This window comes from Oncorhynchus mykiss, chromosome 5 (assembly GCF_013265735.2).
Source record: "Oncorhynchus mykiss isolate Arlee chromosome 5, USDA_OmykA_1.1, whole genome shotgun sequence".
Lineage (NCBI taxonomy): Eukaryota > Metazoa > Chordata > Actinopteri > Salmoniformes > Salmonidae > Oncorhynchus > Oncorhynchus mykiss.
In genome coordinates this window covers 69,844,636-69,862,996 of record NC_048569.1, presented here as the reverse complement: position 1 = coordinate 69,862,996, position 18,361 = coordinate 69,844,636, and the positions used below count along the sequence as shown (strand labels likewise).

Sequence of the window (18,361 nt, the reverse complement as noted above, 5' to 3'; positions counted from 1 at the left end):
AAAGGTATTCAGGGGAGTGAGAGAAACATAAATTAAGTTACATTGACCGTACTACCATTTCTACAGGAGGTGATTTGCTTTCCATGTCCTCTGTTGTTGATTACCACAGAGAGGACTGGAGCATTAATATACCCTGGCTGTCAGTCTCTAAAACAGTTTGCAATGTTGCTGGAGATAATATTGGAACCCCTGCGGTTAGGGTGAATCCTCTCTCTTTTACAGAGTGCTGGTTGCTCCCACAGGAAATCAAAATGGTCACAAAAGGAGACATTCTTGTTCTTGCAAAGTTCCTGTTGACAGCATTTGTAAATATGCTGTCAACAGTGAGTAGGCTGGGGACGTACTGAAGCCTACGTGTGGATGCTAGGTGTGAAGCTGACACCTTACCCGTGGCATGGACAGACAGGTGCACCCGCTCCTGGGAGCACTGTGCTAACATCAATGCAAATGGTGGACCAGATTTCAGTTAGTCAGAACTATCATACACAAAGAGAGTTGTGCAGAGTTTTAAAAACTTCTGTACAGTACATGTTGACTTCCATCTATGAAAAAAAAAAAATCTTCATTTAAATGACTGCTGAAAAGGAGAGGGTTGTGTGAGACGTTTTAGTGCCAGAACCCAAAGATGCAAATGATGGGAGATGGTTTTAAAATATGAAATATGCATGAGGTGATGAAATATGAGCATATTCAAAGCATTTTTAAGTGCAGCTTTAATCTAATGGAGTATTAGTCACCCCAAAATGCACTGCGAAAGCTCGTGTGATACCACAATCCCTCTCTCATCCACCCTGGCTTGCAATGGATTCTGGAGGCTATTACTGTGAGAAGGTAATAACCACTCCTCATAGTGGTGGGATGAATCGAACAGACGGATATATTATTCATTTAGGCATTGTGTTTTAATTTCCACTGTGATATACAGATCTACTCAACATTTAGGCTTTAATATCCTGAATGCCTCATTGAAATAATTTTACAATTAATTAATTTTTAATATAAAACTACACAGCAATAACTGTTAGTCCCAAGGGAACCCAGGAACAACATTGTTATTCGTTATAAATTTTTACAAACACAGTTTTAAATCAGAGAAGAGATAGAGATGGGCAGTGTGTGAATACAGTGCAGGAACAATGACTAATATGATTGTGCTTTATCCTGTTGAGTTGGGTCCCTCTTACTACGGCAGGAGAATTGGTTTCTCTTTGGGACTCTCATAGTGTTCAATGGATAGAGAAGGTGGGTGCAACCATCACTCACCAGTGGCCATTCTCTGCCTCATCCAGGAACTGTACTAAATCTCCTGACTCCAGAGACAGGTCCTGCGCTGTCCTCGACTCGTACGTCAACTGGACACGGAAGCGATCATTGTCCCCCTAAGAGCAGGGAGAGAGTGGAGGAGGAGGGTGATTTAGAGGAGATGCCCTATCCTTGTAGTTGTGTTTGGTCTTTGCATGTGATGGTGTGTAACTTGTGTGTGTGTCATGTGATGTGTGTCTGTCTCCACTCATCTATTCTATGTGTGTGTACAGCATGTCCATCTGTCAGTCTCATGTTGGACTCAGGGAGCATTATTCTCAGTGTGGTAGAGTTGTGAAGCAGGCCCTCCATTAAAACAGATCTCCGGCTCTCATACATCAGAAAGATTGTAATGGAAGGAGAAATCCGGAGGCTCTGGGGAGACCCACACTAGGCTATTTTGTCTTTTAAATGTCAAGTCGTCAGCCCGCGTTAACAAGATGGGTGATGGTGGGAAATAATTAAGCAGAGAGGATTTATTTCCCGGGGTTTGAAAGGATTTAAGAGGAGCAACAAGATGGAGGGGATGAAGTTACCTGTCAGAATTTATTCAACATTACTTACATTTTTATTACTGGACTGGTCCTCACCATCCGAAGAGTTGGAGAGCTCCTCTGCACTCGAATGGATGGTTTCAAAGTCCTCTGTGTCCATTGAAGGCAAACACCGTTGGGTCCAGCCTAGAGAAAAAGAGCACACAGAAAGAAGACAAGGTCCTGTTAACCCTTCAGTTGACTATAATAAGTGAACACGTTTGTTTTAAGACATGGCATTACACATCCACTGCTTTAAAAATGTACCCTTTACACATAAGCATTGAACATTCTGAAACATTTATTCTGACAGTCAAAGAAGGTATGAAGAAGTTGGAAATATATATTTTTTTAAACACAATGCAAGAAACCAATCGAAAAGGTGTCACATACAACAAGACACTCAATGGCAAAAAAATACAATTTTGTTTTAACCAAAACCAGCAAAATGAGAAAAGATAAATAGGTCATAGCGTGACTTTCCATCAGTAGATTACCTGGTTGAGAAGTGGACCTAGGCACAGCTGAATCAGTGCTTGTGGTGCCTTTGTGTCTGCTCGCAGCAGGGATAGCACTGCGTAATGTATCTGGGAGGAAATTAGCTCTTTACAGACCACTGGGATGCCATTTTACATCACATTGCAGGAAATTGATATACGCATTCAGAAATAAATTAAGGAGCCATCATCGCTCCACAGCCACACTGACTCATTACCAACAACATGGCACTGCTAATGTGAAGTCATCTTGTTCAGCACTTTTTGTGCCAAACTAATACATATACCATGCATCACATTGAATCACAACGGAGCAGGCAAAACACACACCCACACATGAACACAGACACGCATGCAAGCACACATGCACGCGCACACACACGTCACCTCACCAAAATGCAAAGCCGTCCCCATTAACAAAGACGGCTGAACATGCACAGATCCACAGCATACTGCTATAGCTATAGCTACCTTCATAACCGAATGGTGTTGGATCACTCTTTATCTCATGTCTTTTGGTCTTTTTAACATGAGTTGAAGGAGGACCTGTCAGGGGCAATGAATGCATAGTGGAAGCGTTAGTGGAAAATTAGATCTATTGAGACAGTCAAGCAAAATCCATTTTATTGTAGATTCTCAGTTTTCATTGCTCATAAATTATTGAAATACTTGATTATTAGGAAGAAGAAAGGAGGGAAATATTGGCAAAATCTAAATTCCACAACAATTGCACATGCTTTGCAGCTCTGAATGTCACCCCACATTCCAAATGTCAGCTTATCAAAATTGACATTTGTTACTATGGTTTCTCAACAACAAAAAATGTTCCTTTTTGTTTCATTTCTGAGAAAGACATCATCTCATCTTTCATCATCTCATCAATATCATGAGATTCATAAATGGGTAGGACTTATTTTCTTCTTCTCATTACCGTAGCTGACTCCTACTCTCTACATCTCTAGCTCTCTCTCCCTTCCCTCTCTCTCTCTCAAAGAGCCACCTCACTAACCGGTCTGTACCTGCTCTCAGACACTTTCAAAAGTTTGATGGCGACGGAAGGAGAGATAAAAAGAAAGCGAAAGACCCCAGGCAATCAGGTACCTTTTGTGCGTCTGGTGGCGGAGACACTGATAGAGGAGGCTAAAGAGAAGCGGCGCGTGACATCTGTCACCTTAGATGGAGGATCGGCTGTGAAAGGCAGGGCAGGGTTAGCAATTAGCTGGGCAGAAGAATATGAGGGAGGGAGAGAGGGATGGATGGCACAGGAAGGCACAGAGACGCATTTTAATGGCAAGGCTAAATGAGCATATTGCTTTGAGGATTCCTGCCTTTTCTCTGGATTGACTTCTGATTTGATACAAGACTTGGTGATAACTGTCACTGTTGATTCCTCACTAAACACTGTCCAGCTTAAATGTATAGTGTGACATTTTAGCAATTAAGCCCTTTTTTCTACCTACCCAGAGTTAGATTAACTCGTGGAGTGTATTTGTGTCTCTTCATGCAGTTTGAAGGAAGTAGAAGCATGCTAGCTGTTCCTTTAGACTTCCAGTCATTGCGTTAATGATAGTTAGCAATGGCTCCAGACCTTCAACTTCCTTCAAAACAGCACGCAGAGACTTAATTGCCAAAATGGCACGCTATCCCTTCAAGATTATTAATTTCTCTTAGTTGTATCAAATTAGTGAGTTCAAACAGGCAGGCGGTTGACTGTGGGACTGAGAAACATGCAATGAATGGAGGAGACATGAGGAAGTGCAGGAAGATGAAGACAAATCGTGGACATTGCGGGCGGGTGGCGGCATCCTCACAGGCGCATATTAGAAACCAATTATTTGTTTTATTTTTTATTTCACCTTTATTTAACCAGGTAGGCCAGTTGAGAACAAGTTCTCACTTACAACCGTGACCTGGCCAAGATAAAGCAAAGCAGTTCTACAAAAACAACAACACAGAGTTACACATGGAATAAACAAACATACAGTCAATAACACAATAGAAAAATCAATATACAGTGTGAGCAGATGAAGTAAGGAGCAGTGGAGGTTCTAGACCATTTCGACTGGGGGGGCCAAACTGGGGCCAGTTGTACTGATAGGAGGGGCCAGTTACATTAGATGTTATTGTTGTCATATAGTTTTCTTCACTGCATTGCATTAGCAGGCAAAAGATAATGTTCCGCGTTGCCACTGTCTAATAAAGGATGTAAAAAAAAAGAACGACAGCAAAGATTGGATACACCACATTTAGGGGGGCCACAAGGGGTTCCAAAATTGTTGTCACAGGGGCACTGGCTCCCCCCCAGAACCACTAGTGGTAAGGAGGTAAGGCAATACATAGGCCAATAGTGGCGAAGTAATTACAATTTAGCAATTTACACTGGAGTGATATATGTGCAGATGAGGATGTGCAAAGTAGAAATACTGGTGTGCAAAAGAGCACAAAAACAATAACAAATATGGGGATAAAGTAGGTAGTTGGTTGGATGGGCTACTTACAGATGGGCTGTTTACAGCTGCAGTGATCGGTAAGCTGCTCTGACAGCTGATGCTTAAAGTTAGTGAGGGAAATATAAGTCTCCAACTTCAGTGATTTTTGCAATTCGTTCCAGGCATCGGCAGCAGAGAACTGGAAGGAAAGGCAGCCAAAGGAGGTGTTGGCTTTGGGGATGACCAGTGAAATATACCTGCTGGAGCACGAGCTATGGGTGGGTGTTGCTATAGTGACCAGTGAGCTGAGATAAGGCGGAGCTTTACCTAGCAAAGACTTATAGATGACCTGGAGCCAGTGGGTTTGGTGACGAATATGTAGCGAGGACCAGCCAATGGGAGCATACAGGTCGCAGTGGTGGGTAGTATATGGGGCTTTGGTGACAAAATGGATGGCACTGTGATAGACTGCATCCAATTTGCTGAGTAGAGTGTTGGAAGCTATTTTGTAAATGACATCGCCAAAGTCAAGGATCGGTAGGATAGTCAGTTTTACGAGGGTATGTTTGGCAGCATGAGTGAAGGAGGCTTTGTTAGGGAATAGGAAGCCAATTCTAGATTTAAGATGCTTAATATGAGTCTGGAAGGATAGTTTACAGTCTAGACAGACACCTAGGTATTTATAGTTGTCGACCGTCCAGAGTAGTGATGCTAGTCGGGTGGGAGGGGAAGCGATCGGTTGAAGAGCATGCATTTCGTTTTACTTTCATTTAAAAGCAATTGGAGGCCACGGAAGGAGTGTTGTATGGCGTTGAAACTCGTTTGGAGGTTTGTTAACACAGAGTCCAAAGAAGGGCCAGATGTATATAGAATGGTGTCGTCTGCGTAGAGGTGGATCAAAGAATCACCCGCAGCAAGAGCAACGTCATTGATATATACAGAGAAAAGAGTCGGCCCGAGAATTTAATCCTGTGGCACCCCCATAGAGACTGCCAGAGGTCTCGACAACAGGCCCTCCGATTTGACACACTGAACTCTATCTGAGAAGTAGTTAGTGAAACAGGCGAGGCAGTCATTAGAGAAACCAAGGCTGTTGAGTCTGCCGATAAGAATGCAGTGATTGAGAGTCAAAAGCCTTGGCCAGGTCGATGAAGATGGCTGCTCCTACTGTATTTTATTGATGTCGGTCATGATATCATTTGATATCAGATGAAATCTATCGACAACTCAAGTTCACAGCGAGGCATTACCTCGGCGGGCCAATAAGTACAAAAACATCACCCCCTCAGTTTCCATTTCTCTTCAGCTAGCCTGCTCTGCATCATGAATGGAGCCAACTACACAGTATTAGATTATCACCATACAAATGATGACATATTATGTACAGTAATGTTATTGCCCACTTACAAACCACAAGACCCCTGTAATAGCACCAAAGTGGTAAGTAAATAATAATAAAATAAACCTCTCCCTGTTCAATTGGTTTGTTTAACTAATAGAAATCTAATGTTTGTTGTAAAATATAATCAGATGTAGCTAATCAGGCTATCAGTATTGTTATTAAGGATGTATTCTGTGGAGAAGAACCTTGAATCCTCTTAAAAAAATGTTAATACACTTTTGAATGTCAAAAGCATTACAGGCTGACATTTACTAAGGCTACCTGTCTGCGAATTTAGCCTTCATGCATTTTCATTGCCTGGATGCCAAGGTTGTTCCATAGTCTTGAAAATGTGAAATCCCTTTGTTCTCGAGACATACTAGTATTTGGAAAATTCTAATCAAATCAAATGTTATCTGTCACATGCTTCGTAAACTACAGGTGTAGACTAAGGGTGAAATGCTTACTGACTGACGGGTTCAACAATCCCCAACAATGCAGAGTTAAAAGATACAAAATAAAAAATAATGACAATAAATAAATACACAGTGAATAACAATAACAAGAAAAATAACTATATAACTAATAACTATATACTATGGCTATATACAGTGAGTACCAGTACTGAGTCGATGTGCAGGGGTACGAGGTAATTGAGGTATCTACGTACATACACTCAGTGAGTGACATGGCCGTGGTTCTCTAAAAAGCAGGAAGACATGCATTGAGGCATTGTCAGCATTCGATCGAACGTTAGAATGGGAAGAATTTGCGACCTAAGCAACTTTGATAGTGGTATGATCGTCAGTGCCAGGCTTGCCGGTTCCAGTATCTCAGGTACGGCCAGCCTCCTGGGCTTTTCACACAGGACAGTGTCTAGGGTTTACAGAGAAAAACAAAAAACATCCAGTGAGCGGAATTCCTGTGGGCGAAAACAGCTCGTTGATGAGAGGTCGAAGGAGAATGGCAAGAATCGTGCAAGCTAACAGGCGGTCCATAAACAAGCAAATAATGGCATGTGGTATGCAGAACGGCATTTCAGAACGCACAACTCGTCGGTCCTTGTCACGGATGGGCTATTGCAACAGATGACCACATAGGGTTCCACTCCTATCAGCTAAAAACAAGAAGAAGCAGCTCCAGTGGGCAGGCGATCACCAACACTGGACAATTGAGGAAGGGTCCGACAAATTCCAGTTCCTGTTGGGTCATGCTGATTTGATGTAAGCAGCATGAGTCTATGGCCCCATCCTGCTTGGTGTCAACAGTACAGGCTCGTGGCGGCGGTATAGTGTGGGGAATATTTTCCTGGCACACGTTAGGTCCCTTTGATACCAATTGAGCAATGTTTTCATTCCCCAAAGAATTCAGTCTGTTCTGGAGGCAAATGAGGGTCCGACCCGGTACTAGATGGGTGTATCTAATAAACTGGCCACTGAGTATATATATAGGGATAAAGTGACTAGGCAACAGGAGAGATAATAGATTGATCTGTAGCAGCAGCGTATGTGGAGCAGGAGCATACGTGGTGTGTGTGTGTGTGTTATCGGTATGCATGTGTATGCATATGTGTATGTGGGAGTATGTAATGTGTGCATGTGTGTGTTGGGTTGTCGGTGTAAGTATGTGTGAGTGTGTGGGTAGAGTCTAGTGTGTGTGCATAGTCAGTGCAAAAAAAGGGTAAATGCAGGTAGTCTGGGTAACCACTTGATTAGCTATTTAGCAATCTTGTTGAGCAGTCTCATGGCTTGGGGGTAGAAGCTGTTTAAGGTCCTGTTGGTTCCAGACTTGGTGCACTGGTACCACTTTCCGTGCGGTAGCAGAGAGGACAGTCTATGGCTTAGGTGGCTGGAGTCTGACAATTTTTTGTGCCTTCCTCTGACTCCGCCTGACATAATTTACATACACTAGTTCTCTGCTCTAAGCGAAAACACCAGTGTGTATTAGCAGCACTGCCTGCGGCACGAGGACATAGAGAGTAGCAGGCTAAGGATAACGACTAACAAAGAGAATGAATGAGAGTAGGTGAAGTTGTATACAACACAATGAGTGGGACCTCTTCAAAGAGGGGATGAGGACAGGGTGGTGATAAGGACAGGTGAGCAGGTCAGTGGAGATGTCATGGCTTCTTTACCTGAGGGAAGAGACCTTCTATTGGAGAGGCCCTGCAAGGTGAAGCGCTTTCTAGCGAGAGCAGCATTGTGGTCAGGGTTATTAGTTGCAGAAGCCTCAGCTAGGGAGGGAAAGGGAGAGGAAAACAGTAAAGGTGAAAGCAGAAGCAGAGGGTAGAGAGAAAGCCTGAGGGACGACTTTGTAAGAGTAATGGATACCATGACAATCCTGGACATTATGGAGACCCCTATTCAACCACCCACACTTGAGTCCGCATGAAAACTGATTCAAAGATCAGGGGTAGATCAACCTAAACCTATTTCTGAAAATATATTCAAATTGTCACAAGTTTGAAGAGTGCTGACAAGGTTGTAAAAAATTATGTTTGTAAGATTATGCTGGAGACAGATGGTCCTTAATGATGGCTTTATTCTAGATCTTTCTCATCTCCACTAAACGGGTCTCTCTCTGGTCCAATCACAATGCTGACAGAGCTCTGAGATGCATAATAAGTTTGCCATGGAATTTCCTGGAGACTTTCACCATATGGACAAACCTGATCCATGATTTACCCCTCTATGTTCCATCAACACAACCTGCATTAGGAAGAGAAGAGTCCTCCACAATCATGCTGGAACTGCAACGGTATAAGGATTTAGACACCTGCCAATGCCAAAACTAGAAGACAGTTTTACACTTTTTCAAAATGGACAGCTTGTCTTGGAGAGTGTGTGATTTCAAGGACACTTGAACTACCTGCCCTGGAGGACCGCTCAAAATGTCCATATTATCATGTACATAATTATCACCTTCTGATTGTGAGAACACAGAATAATCACAACTTCCAGGTTCATCTCTTCTCACACCTCTGTCAAAGCTGCCAAACAGAGAGATGTCAACGCAGCTGCTGCTTCTGTCCTCTGAGGTTACTCTGGCCTTCTGGAGATCTTGAGATTAGAAAATAAATCAGAGCTTTTGGACAACTATGAGAGAGAATACAGTAGACTAGCAGTGCATAGCAGTGGTAGCTGTGGCACTAGAGATTCTGGGTTCAAGTCCAGTCTTTGTTGCAGCCGGCCGCGACCGGGAGACCCATGGTGCGGCGCACAATTGGCCCAGTGTCGTCCGGGTTAGGGGAGAGTTTGGCCGGCAGGGATGTCCTTGTCCCATCGCGCACTAGCGACTCCTGTGGCGGGCCAGGCGCAGTGCACACTGACGCCTCGTCAGGTGTACGGTGTTTCCTCCGACACATTGGTGCCGCTGGCTTCCAGGTTAAGCGGGCGTTGTGTCAAGAAGCAGTGCGGCTTGGCTGTGTTGTGTTTCGGAGGATGCACGACTCTCGACCTTCGCCTCTTCCGAGTTGCAGTGATGAGACAATTGGATACCACAAAATTGGGGAGAAAAGCGGGGTGGAAAAATGTTTAAAAAAATAAAGAATGGGAAAGCCTTTCATCAGACTATCTGAGCGTGGTACATATCGTACCGTTGGCAGAATCTAACAGCTAGTCAGACTAACCCCAGAAGACTGGGGAGGTATAGTGGGAGATGTACTAGTGGGACTACAGTATTTGGGGTCATGGCCTCTGGAATGGGTCCTTCTGACCCAAAAGGAAGCAGTCCCAATCAGGGAAATGGTTGGCATCAGTTACATATGGGTCAAAACTAAAAAGACCCACCAGACCACAGTTCAAAACTTATTGTAGTCAAAACCATACTGTACTGCGGTTGTGTAACTGCATGAATAATGTAGACATTTTAGTGTAAGGTTGGTACTGAAAAACACCATTGCTCAACCAGCTTCTGTAATATTCTCTTCCCACAGAGGAGAATGGGAGAGATTTCATATATTTTTGTCTGTGACTGTGGTGGGGGGTAATAAAGGGCCTCGTGCACCCAGGACTAAGCACCTGCCGGATCCACTTACTTCTAGAGCCAGGGACGTCCAGCCACTGACCACATCCAGAGTCAAAGAGCAACTCTCCTCTTCTAACCACCACCACCCGCTCCCTGGAAGAATACCATTAGCCCAGCTCCCTCGCACTGTGATGCAGCAGCGCTCTGCTGCCGGGCTCTACACAGCGTGAAATCTTACCCATTACCTCATCATCTGCCAGTATAGTGTATGTAGTGAGCGATCAGAGGGAAGTGGTGGTGAGGGGTTGGCTTGGGCTGATGCCGAGACAGAAAGATTTGGAGCCAGTAATAGTTAGAGCCCAGATAAAACATTCCAGCTAATTGTGCCATCAGTGTGGTGTCTCTCATAATGCCATTATGGGATGATTTGTACATGGAAGTTGCTGCCTTTTGTTTCCAGTCAGCGGAGCTGAGTGGATGCTGGTTTGGCAGGGTCGGGAGCCTGGCGGGGCTGGCTGCGGCTGTGTGACATCTCACCTCGTTTCTGTCTCATGTTGGGGCTGGGGTTGCTCCTCCTGAAGCCTGTCTCCGGGCTAGACGAGTCCGACTGCCTCAGGGCCATTTTGCGCATGTTTCTGAGTGGAGGAGAGGAGAGATATAGGACAGTCAATCACACAGCCACTGTAGAAGCGTTACATTCACTATCCTTGAGAGCATCTGTGCGGTGCCGCCATTCAATCACACGACATGATGAAAACGTTGAGAGACGGAGTACTCTACCTCATGGGAGCATGATACACATTCTCAGTGATCTTCTGATGGAGTTGACTAGCCTCTGTGAATGGAGAAAAGAAAACGGCATTGGAATAGAACGTAGATTTACTTTCAATGGAATGACAGGGATATTAGTTTAGGTTAAATTGACATAAAAAGGTCAGTGAGGTGAATTTGTTGGGTGAGATCTTAGGTATGCAAGTGTGTGTGTGTGTGTGCGCACATGTGTTTGTTGTTTGGTGTTTGCATGATTGTGAATGTCACACTGTGTGTAGGACTGTGTGAGAAACCTGCAGTCAAAAGCAGGCTGATAAGCCTATGTGTTTCAATGCCATGCGATAAAACAGGAGAAATCCCAGGAGTCACATAAGCCACAGGAGAGTCCGTGGACCAAAACATCGCAGTCAGACCTGAAGCCATAGACCAAAACAGTGGTGCAGACAGAATGGAAGCCACTAATCCGTGCCTTTAAAGGCCCAGTGCAGTCAAAAATGTGATTATCCTGTGTTTTATATACATTTCCACACTACGAGGTTGGAATAATGCTGTGAAATTGTGAAAATTATGATAATGCCCTTTTAGTGTAAGAGCTGTTTGAAAAGACCGCCTGGAATTTCAGCCTCTTCTGGTGGGATGGAGTTTTGCCCTGCCTGGTGACATCAGCTAAGAAGCTATTTTTGTTTCTTTTTGACAAGTTTTATTGGAAAGAAAAATCACAGTAAGGTACTTAATTGTTACCCAGAAATGATTTGATATTGAAAGAAAAAAGGCTGCATTGGACCTTTAACAGGAGGACAGGACAGTTAACTGCCAAGGCCCAGGGGAGTCATCAAATCAAACAGCTGCAGCCGGTATCCTCAGTACAAGCCACTGCTGGAGCTGGATGGTCTGTATACTGGCCTTGTCCTGCTATTACACAAACCCCACATCGCCGGGCTTTTTAATACCTCACACAGTGGCTTATCTTGTGTGCCGCTCTTTTCTGCTACGTGCTGCCCTCCCCCCGCTCGCCAGCCGAGACAGGCGTAAATCACCTCCAACCCTCCAGCAGGCCAGAGCATCTTTCTCTCACTCTGCTTCATATGAGGGCTGCTATGTCATTACTCAGTCCCCTCACACACACACATCCTCTCTCTCTCATACACACAGCTTGTCAGTCCAGCCGAGTGTAGACAGAGCAGAGGGTCGTTTTCCTGACTGTCAGGAGCTTCAGAGCGGAACAGTCGGCGATTGATGCATACCGCTGGAGGGTGGTGGAGGGAGAGGAGTGTGTGTGTGTATGTGAGTGAGTGAGTGGACTGTACCGTCAGGGTCAGGTATGTGTTCACAAACAGTTGTCCACCTCCCTCCCCTACCTCTAAATCAGCTCTCCTCCAACACTGAATAACCCCCCCTTCCCACTGCTTAACATTCACATCAGCATTCTGAGAGGGTTCAGGGCTGTGTTCAGATGTCTAGTGCTGTATGAGAGAGATGGTGGTTTGAATATGCTTAGAGAAAACCCCCACACACTGTATACCTCTGCAAGCTTCGAGCTGGCCCGTCAGAACTTTTCGGATCTCTGACACCCACATGTTCTTCACATCCATGGAGGGAGCCTGTGGAGACACACAAACACACAGTTTATATATATATATATATATATAAACACCCTGAGGTTTCACTCTACAGCCTGTCTCACACCAGACAATGGATGTTTCTGTGAGAATGATGTCTGTGGGTGAGTACTCTTCATAGGGCAACACTGCCACCCAGTGGTCAAAGGGTTTGGTTTCATCAGACCAGAGAATCTTGTTTCCTTTAGGTGCCTTTTGGCAAACTCCAAGTGGTCTGTCATGTGCCTTTTACTGAGGAGTGGCATCCATCTGGCCAATCTATCTACCAAAAATGCCTGATTGGTGGAGTGCTGCATAGATGAGAACCTTCCAGAAGGACAACCATCTCCAACGATTAACTCTGGTGTCTGTCAGAGTGACCATTGGGTTATTGGTCACCTCCCTGACCAAGGCCCTTCTCCCCCATCTGCTCAGTTTGGCCGGGCGGCCAGCTCTAGGAAGAGTCTTGACGGTCCTAAACTTTTTCCATTTAAGAATGACGGAGGCCACTGTGTTCTTGGGGACCTTCAATGCTGCAGACATTTTTTGGTACCCTTCCCCAGATCTGTGCCTCGTCACAATCCTGTCTCGGAGCTCTATGGACAATTCCTTCAACCTCATGGCATGGCTTTTGCTCGGACATGCACTGTCAAGTGTGGGATCTTATATAGACAGGTGTGTGCCTTTCCAAATCATGTCCAATCAATTGAATTTACCACAGTTGGACTCCAATTAAGTTGTAGAAACATCTCAAGGATAATCAATGGAAACAGGATGCACCTGAGCTCAATTTATTTCGAGTCTAATAGCAAACGGTCTGAATACTTATGTAAATAAGGTATCTGTTGTTTATTTTATAATACATTCGCAAAATTTTCAAAAACCTGTTTTCGCTTTGTCCTTATTGTGTGTAGATCGATGAGAATTGAATCCATTTTAGAATAAGGCTTTACGTAACAAAATGTGGAAAAGGGGAAGGAGTCTGAATACTTTCCAAATGCACTGTATGCTACTTAGTAAAGGATGTTGCGGAGTCACCGTTTTATCAAGTTTATATAGTATGTATTTAGAATTCTTTAGACTATAACTGTTAATATCAAATGGGAACAATGGATATGTTTTGGAAGTTGTTGTTTTTTTACACAGAAACTATATGGACATGTACCTGAATAATATAGACTTCCTCTCTGCCGTTATACCAGACCTCGAACTTCTTAATGTCTCCTTTGACATTTTCTGTGATTCCCACGGCACTCATCTGAAACAAAGGCAAGGCTGTGGTTATTAAACAGGACGGCTTTATATTTCAGATTTACACCGCCGATTCACACTATGATGCCCTTGTATTCTTCCAATGTGAACTGCTACAGCTTTTTCTTTACAAGCTGAAACGTGTCTTTTCACTTCTATTGAGCGATGAGTAGCACTATTCATTGAGTGGGTTACATGCACACTAGCCAGCGAGTGGGAGCAGAAAACAAGTTCAAAGGTTTCCTCAAGAAAACAAATGGTTGTTCCAGGATCCCAGTGATGAAAGGTTCCTGTCATCGTAGGGCCCTGTTTACTGCCTTGATTTTTCATGCGTCTAGATAAGCTTGAATTGAAATATGGGGAGTGACAGTGAATACCAAGGTTCTCAGGGGTCTGAAAGAGCCACTGTGAAGTTTCCATTTGAGGCGGGGGAACTTAGTGTAGGATAGTGGGCAGTATGGCCCTACAGGCAAGCAAATGGACTTTCAATTTCAGGTCAGAAATAGTTCTCCTACACAAAAGGTGATGTTTGTATATACACACAGGTTGTGTTTGTCCAACAAGAACTGACCCCACCAACCGACCTCACCTTTAGTGAGTGCTTGAAGCTATAGGAGGGGGATGGCTTCTCGTCCGTGGTCTCCTCCCGCTTCTTACAGAAGAGCAGCATCTTGTTGTAGAGGAACAGGTGCCTCTGCATGGGCTTGAAGCGAGCCAGGTCCTTCACCTTGCTGTGGCCCTTCTTGTGGTCTGTCCACACGTTGAACGAGCCCTGCATCAGAAGCTTCCCCAGCTCACTAAGGTTTCCCTGGGGGGTGAGAGAGACACAGAGGCCATCAGTCCCACACCCACACAGTACACCCTCTATACATCTATACAGCCTAGCTATGACAGTCACTCTCCGCCCGATTAGTCAAACTCATTTACTGCAGGGTTTCCTATAACTTTCCCACAGCCCAGCAGATCCACTCTAAGATAGGTATCAAACTGATTTTTCAAACCCTTAAACTCCAGCCCAGTCATACTGACCTCAAATCCTGTTATGGCGATCTGATGCATGGAGTCATTGACAGACTTGATGATGTCCAGCATGGTGGCCAGGGCCTCCTCCAACTCAGCAGTACCCTCCTGATTCTTACTGCATTTCAGCATCTCCTAGAAGGGGAACAGAGCCGGTAGGGACAAAGTGAAGTTGGATAAATAATGTATCTTTCAGTGTTTGGCTTAGTCCTACACTAACAACAGACCAAGTCTCAGAATGAAGTCTTTCCAACCACACAGGCTACTGCAAAGAAACCGCTCTAAAACCAACAGCAACTTATGCTATTCAATATCCATTCAGCTGTGTCTTTTCAGCAACATGGCTACAGGTACTGACCTGTCTGTGTGGTTGGTTTTCCTGCAAGATATCAAGGTGCACTAGGCATGACAAATACATATACTTGAGACTTCCAATCAGATTAGGACTGAATGAAGTGTTCTGCATGTTAGTCCAAGGATCAAGTTTGAGTATAGTATCTGTTATCTGTGTGTTGATGTAGAAGGCTTGATTGTATGGTGCTAAGGTGAGAGATTTGACTGTGATAAACTTGCCTTGAGCATCAGCTGGTACTTGGTGATCCTCTGCACAGGCTTGAGTAAATATGCATCCAGGGAGAGTTTGTGGTCCAGCTTCTTCTGACACTCCTGCAATAACAAACATCACAGAATGTTTCTAGTTGCAATCATCATCCAAACAGAAAATGTAAGTTTGTCCAATGACATGTTGCTTAATGCAAACTGACACCATTATATAGTGGAATACTATTTCATAACCATGTTAACACTGAGACACATAGGGAAGGGGAGTCACCTGGAAAAACAGGCCGTCACCACACTGTCTCCACAATGCCTCTGATCGGGGCTTGTTCTGACAGTATTTCTCATAGATCTGCAGCTCTTCTTTCTGGAGAGAGACACACACAGAGACTTTGCACTGCAACACACCGTAACAACACAGTAATGGCCTTCAGTTTCCAAATGACATTAACACAAGGAACTCACCCTGTTCAAAAAGCAAGTCCCCACCAACTCTGGCCTCTCCATGCAATTTTCAAGCTCTTTGAAAAAAGTCCTGTGAACAAGAAGGAATAAGTGAACTCAATTACACATTTCCTGTTTGCACTTTACAAGGCACATAAAGTATAACATTGGATACAATTGCATAGCAACTTCACATTGAGTTACATCAGATTGCCATTTCCTATGCTGGGAAGTAAAGCGGAAGGGTAGAGTAAAGATTGGGTTGGAAAATAATAGCTTGTGGGCAGAGTCTGTGCACTTCTGTTTGGAATGTCTGTGGTGTTAGGAAAGCCGGAGATGCCGGTCGGCAATGTTTTTCCTCCTGATGGTTAAATGCAGGTAAAACTCCGGAACCTAGTTGTAGCAGGGACCTTAAGGGTTGCCTTATTTCCTGGGGTGAGTGAACTGAGCAGTCGGGCAAGTAAAAAAAAAAACTGAAAACAAAAATGCAAGGAATTCCAGTACGCCAGCCTTAAACGGGACCATGTCTATGTTCCCTTAGCCCCATGTTGCAAACCAGGGGTCAGCAACCCAAATGAGAGGAAGAACATTATTCTCTCAATATCTAGTATTTTATGGTGGTGCACTGAATGTGATAAGTATATTACATAGGGCGATTCCAAGATAACAGAATGATGCTGACTCTCAGATTCTTCAATTTAAAAAGCATGTCGAACAAAATCCAATGATTGCAAAGTTAAACAAACTACACAACTCTATACACAAGGACTACTTTTAATTCCAGCAGCCTAACATAGCTACAGGGCCTTCAGAAAGTATTCACACCGCTTGACTTTTTTCACATTTTGTTGGGTTAGAGCCTGAATCTAAAATGTATTAAAGTGAGATTGTGTCACTGGCCTACACCCAATACCCCGTAATGTCAGAGGAATTATGTTTATACAATGTTTTACAAATTCATTCAAAATGAAAAGCTGAAATGTCTTGAGTCAATAAGTATTCAACCCCTCTGTTGTAGCAAGTCTACATTCTCACCCTGTGTGCAATATTAGTGTTCAACATGATTTTTTGAATGACTACCTCATCTCTGTGCCTAACACATACAATTATCTGTAAAGGTCAATCTAGCAGTGAATTTCAAACACAGATTCAACCACAAAGACCAGGGAGGTTGTCCAATGCCTCACAAAGAATGGCACCTATTGGTAGATGGGTAAAAAAAGACAACATTGAATATACATTTGAGCATAGTGAAGCTACCAATTACACATTGGATGGTGTATCAATACACCCAGTCATTACAAAGATACAGGCATCCTTCCTAACTCGGTTGCCGGAGAGGAAGGAAACCGCTCAGTGATTTCACCATGAGGCCAATGGTGACTTTAAAACAGTTACAGAGTTAAATGGCTGTGATAGGAGAAAACTGAGGATGGTGCAACATTGTAGTTACTCCACAATACTAACCTAAATTACTAACTGAAAAGAAGGAAGCCTGTACCGAATAAAATATATTCCAAAACATGCATGATGTTCGCAATAAGGCACTAAAGTAAAACTGCTAAAAACGTGGTAAAGAGATTAACTTTATCTCCTGAATACGAAGAGTTATGCATGGAGCTAATCCAACACGTCACAGAGTACCACTTTCCATATTTTCAAGCATAGTGATGTCTGCATCATGTTATGGATATGCTTGTAATTGTTAAAGAATAAAATCCTAGAGGAAAACCTGGTTCAGTCTGCTTTCCACCAGACACTGGGATATGAATTCACCATTCAGCAGAACAATAACCTAAAACACAAGGCCAAATCTACACTGGAGTTGCTTACCAAAACGACAGGGAATGTTCCTGAATGGCCGAGTTACAGTTTTGAATAAAATCTACTTGAAAATCTATGGCAAGACCTGAAAATTATTGTCTAACAATGATCAACAACAAATTTGACAGAGCTTGAAGAATGTTGAAAATAATAAATGGGCAAATGTTGCACAATCCAGGTGTGGAAAGCTCTTAGATACTTACCCAGAAAGACTCACAGCTGTAATTGCTGCCAAAGGTGCTTCTACAAAGTATTGACTAAGTCGTGTGAGATATTTCTGTATTACATTTTCAATACATTTGCAAAAATGTCTAAAAACATATTTTATTTTTTGAATTCAGGCTGTAACACAACAAAATGTGGAAATCAGTCAAGGGGTATGGATGCTTTCTGAAGGCACTATACTGGGGCGTCACAAAAGCAGTATATTTTGTTTACCTGCTACACTGGAAGCGTAACTTTTGGTCAGGGCAAGCAGAGTGCAAGCCACTTTATCTTATTGCTCTCACCGTACGTATTAACTGAAGATGATGTGGGCGATGACACTACGGAAAGCTATTCATTTTCAATAGAAGAAGTGAAGTGGGCGGTGGGACCATAGGGCGATGCGATCATGGGCAAGGGACATTAACAGGGTGGGACAAAAATTGGGGAAAGCTGAACTTTATGCAAATACTCTGACATCGCGGCACAACTGACCAGTCTTTGCTCTCTATAGCTTCCAACCCCTATTGGATTGGCTGCCTTGGAATGGTCAGAGTGGGAAAAAACAGCTGTTATTTGCAGA

At 43.7% G+C, this 18,361-nt stretch overlaps 1 protein-coding gene across 9 annotated transcripts in view; it reads right to left on the bottom strand.

Moving 5' to 3' along the window:
- Positions 1-18,361, bottom strand: part of mcf2l2 (MCF.2 cell line derived transforming sequence-like 2) — a 111,101-nt gene that overhangs the window by 6,330 nt on the left and 86,410 nt on the right. For 5 of the 9 annotated variants that reach the window (XM_021604099.2, XM_021604101.2, XM_021604107.2 and 2 more), the window contains exons 18-32: positions 15,772-15,841; positions 15,581-15,673; positions 15,322-15,414; positions 14,758-14,883; positions 14,318-14,536; positions 13,643-13,735; positions 12,402-12,480; positions 10,889-10,943; positions 10,646-10,743; positions 8,277-8,375; positions 3,434-3,520; positions 2,804-2,878; positions 2,333-2,422; positions 1,867-1,982; positions 1,264-1,379 (exon numbers count right to left, since the gene is read on the bottom strand). In XM_021604099.2, coding sequence (XP_021459774.2) covers positions 1,264-1,379; positions 1,867-1,982; positions 2,333-2,422; positions 2,804-2,878; positions 3,434-3,520; positions 8,277-8,375; positions 10,646-10,743; positions 10,889-10,943; positions 12,402-12,480; positions 13,643-13,735; positions 14,318-14,536; positions 14,758-14,883; positions 15,322-15,414; positions 15,581-15,673; positions 15,772-15,841 — 1,509 coding nt within the window. The remainder of the gene's footprint in view (positions 1-1,263; positions 1,380-1,866; positions 1,983-2,332; positions 2,423-2,803; positions 2,879-3,433; positions 3,521-8,276; positions 8,376-10,645; positions 10,744-10,888; positions 10,944-12,401; positions 12,481-13,642; positions 13,736-14,317; positions 14,537-14,757; positions 14,884-15,321; positions 15,415-15,580; positions 15,674-15,771; positions 15,842-18,361) is intronic. The other 4 variants (XM_021604109.2, XM_021604110.2, XM_021604105.2 and 1 more) reach the window with 3 other exon arrangements.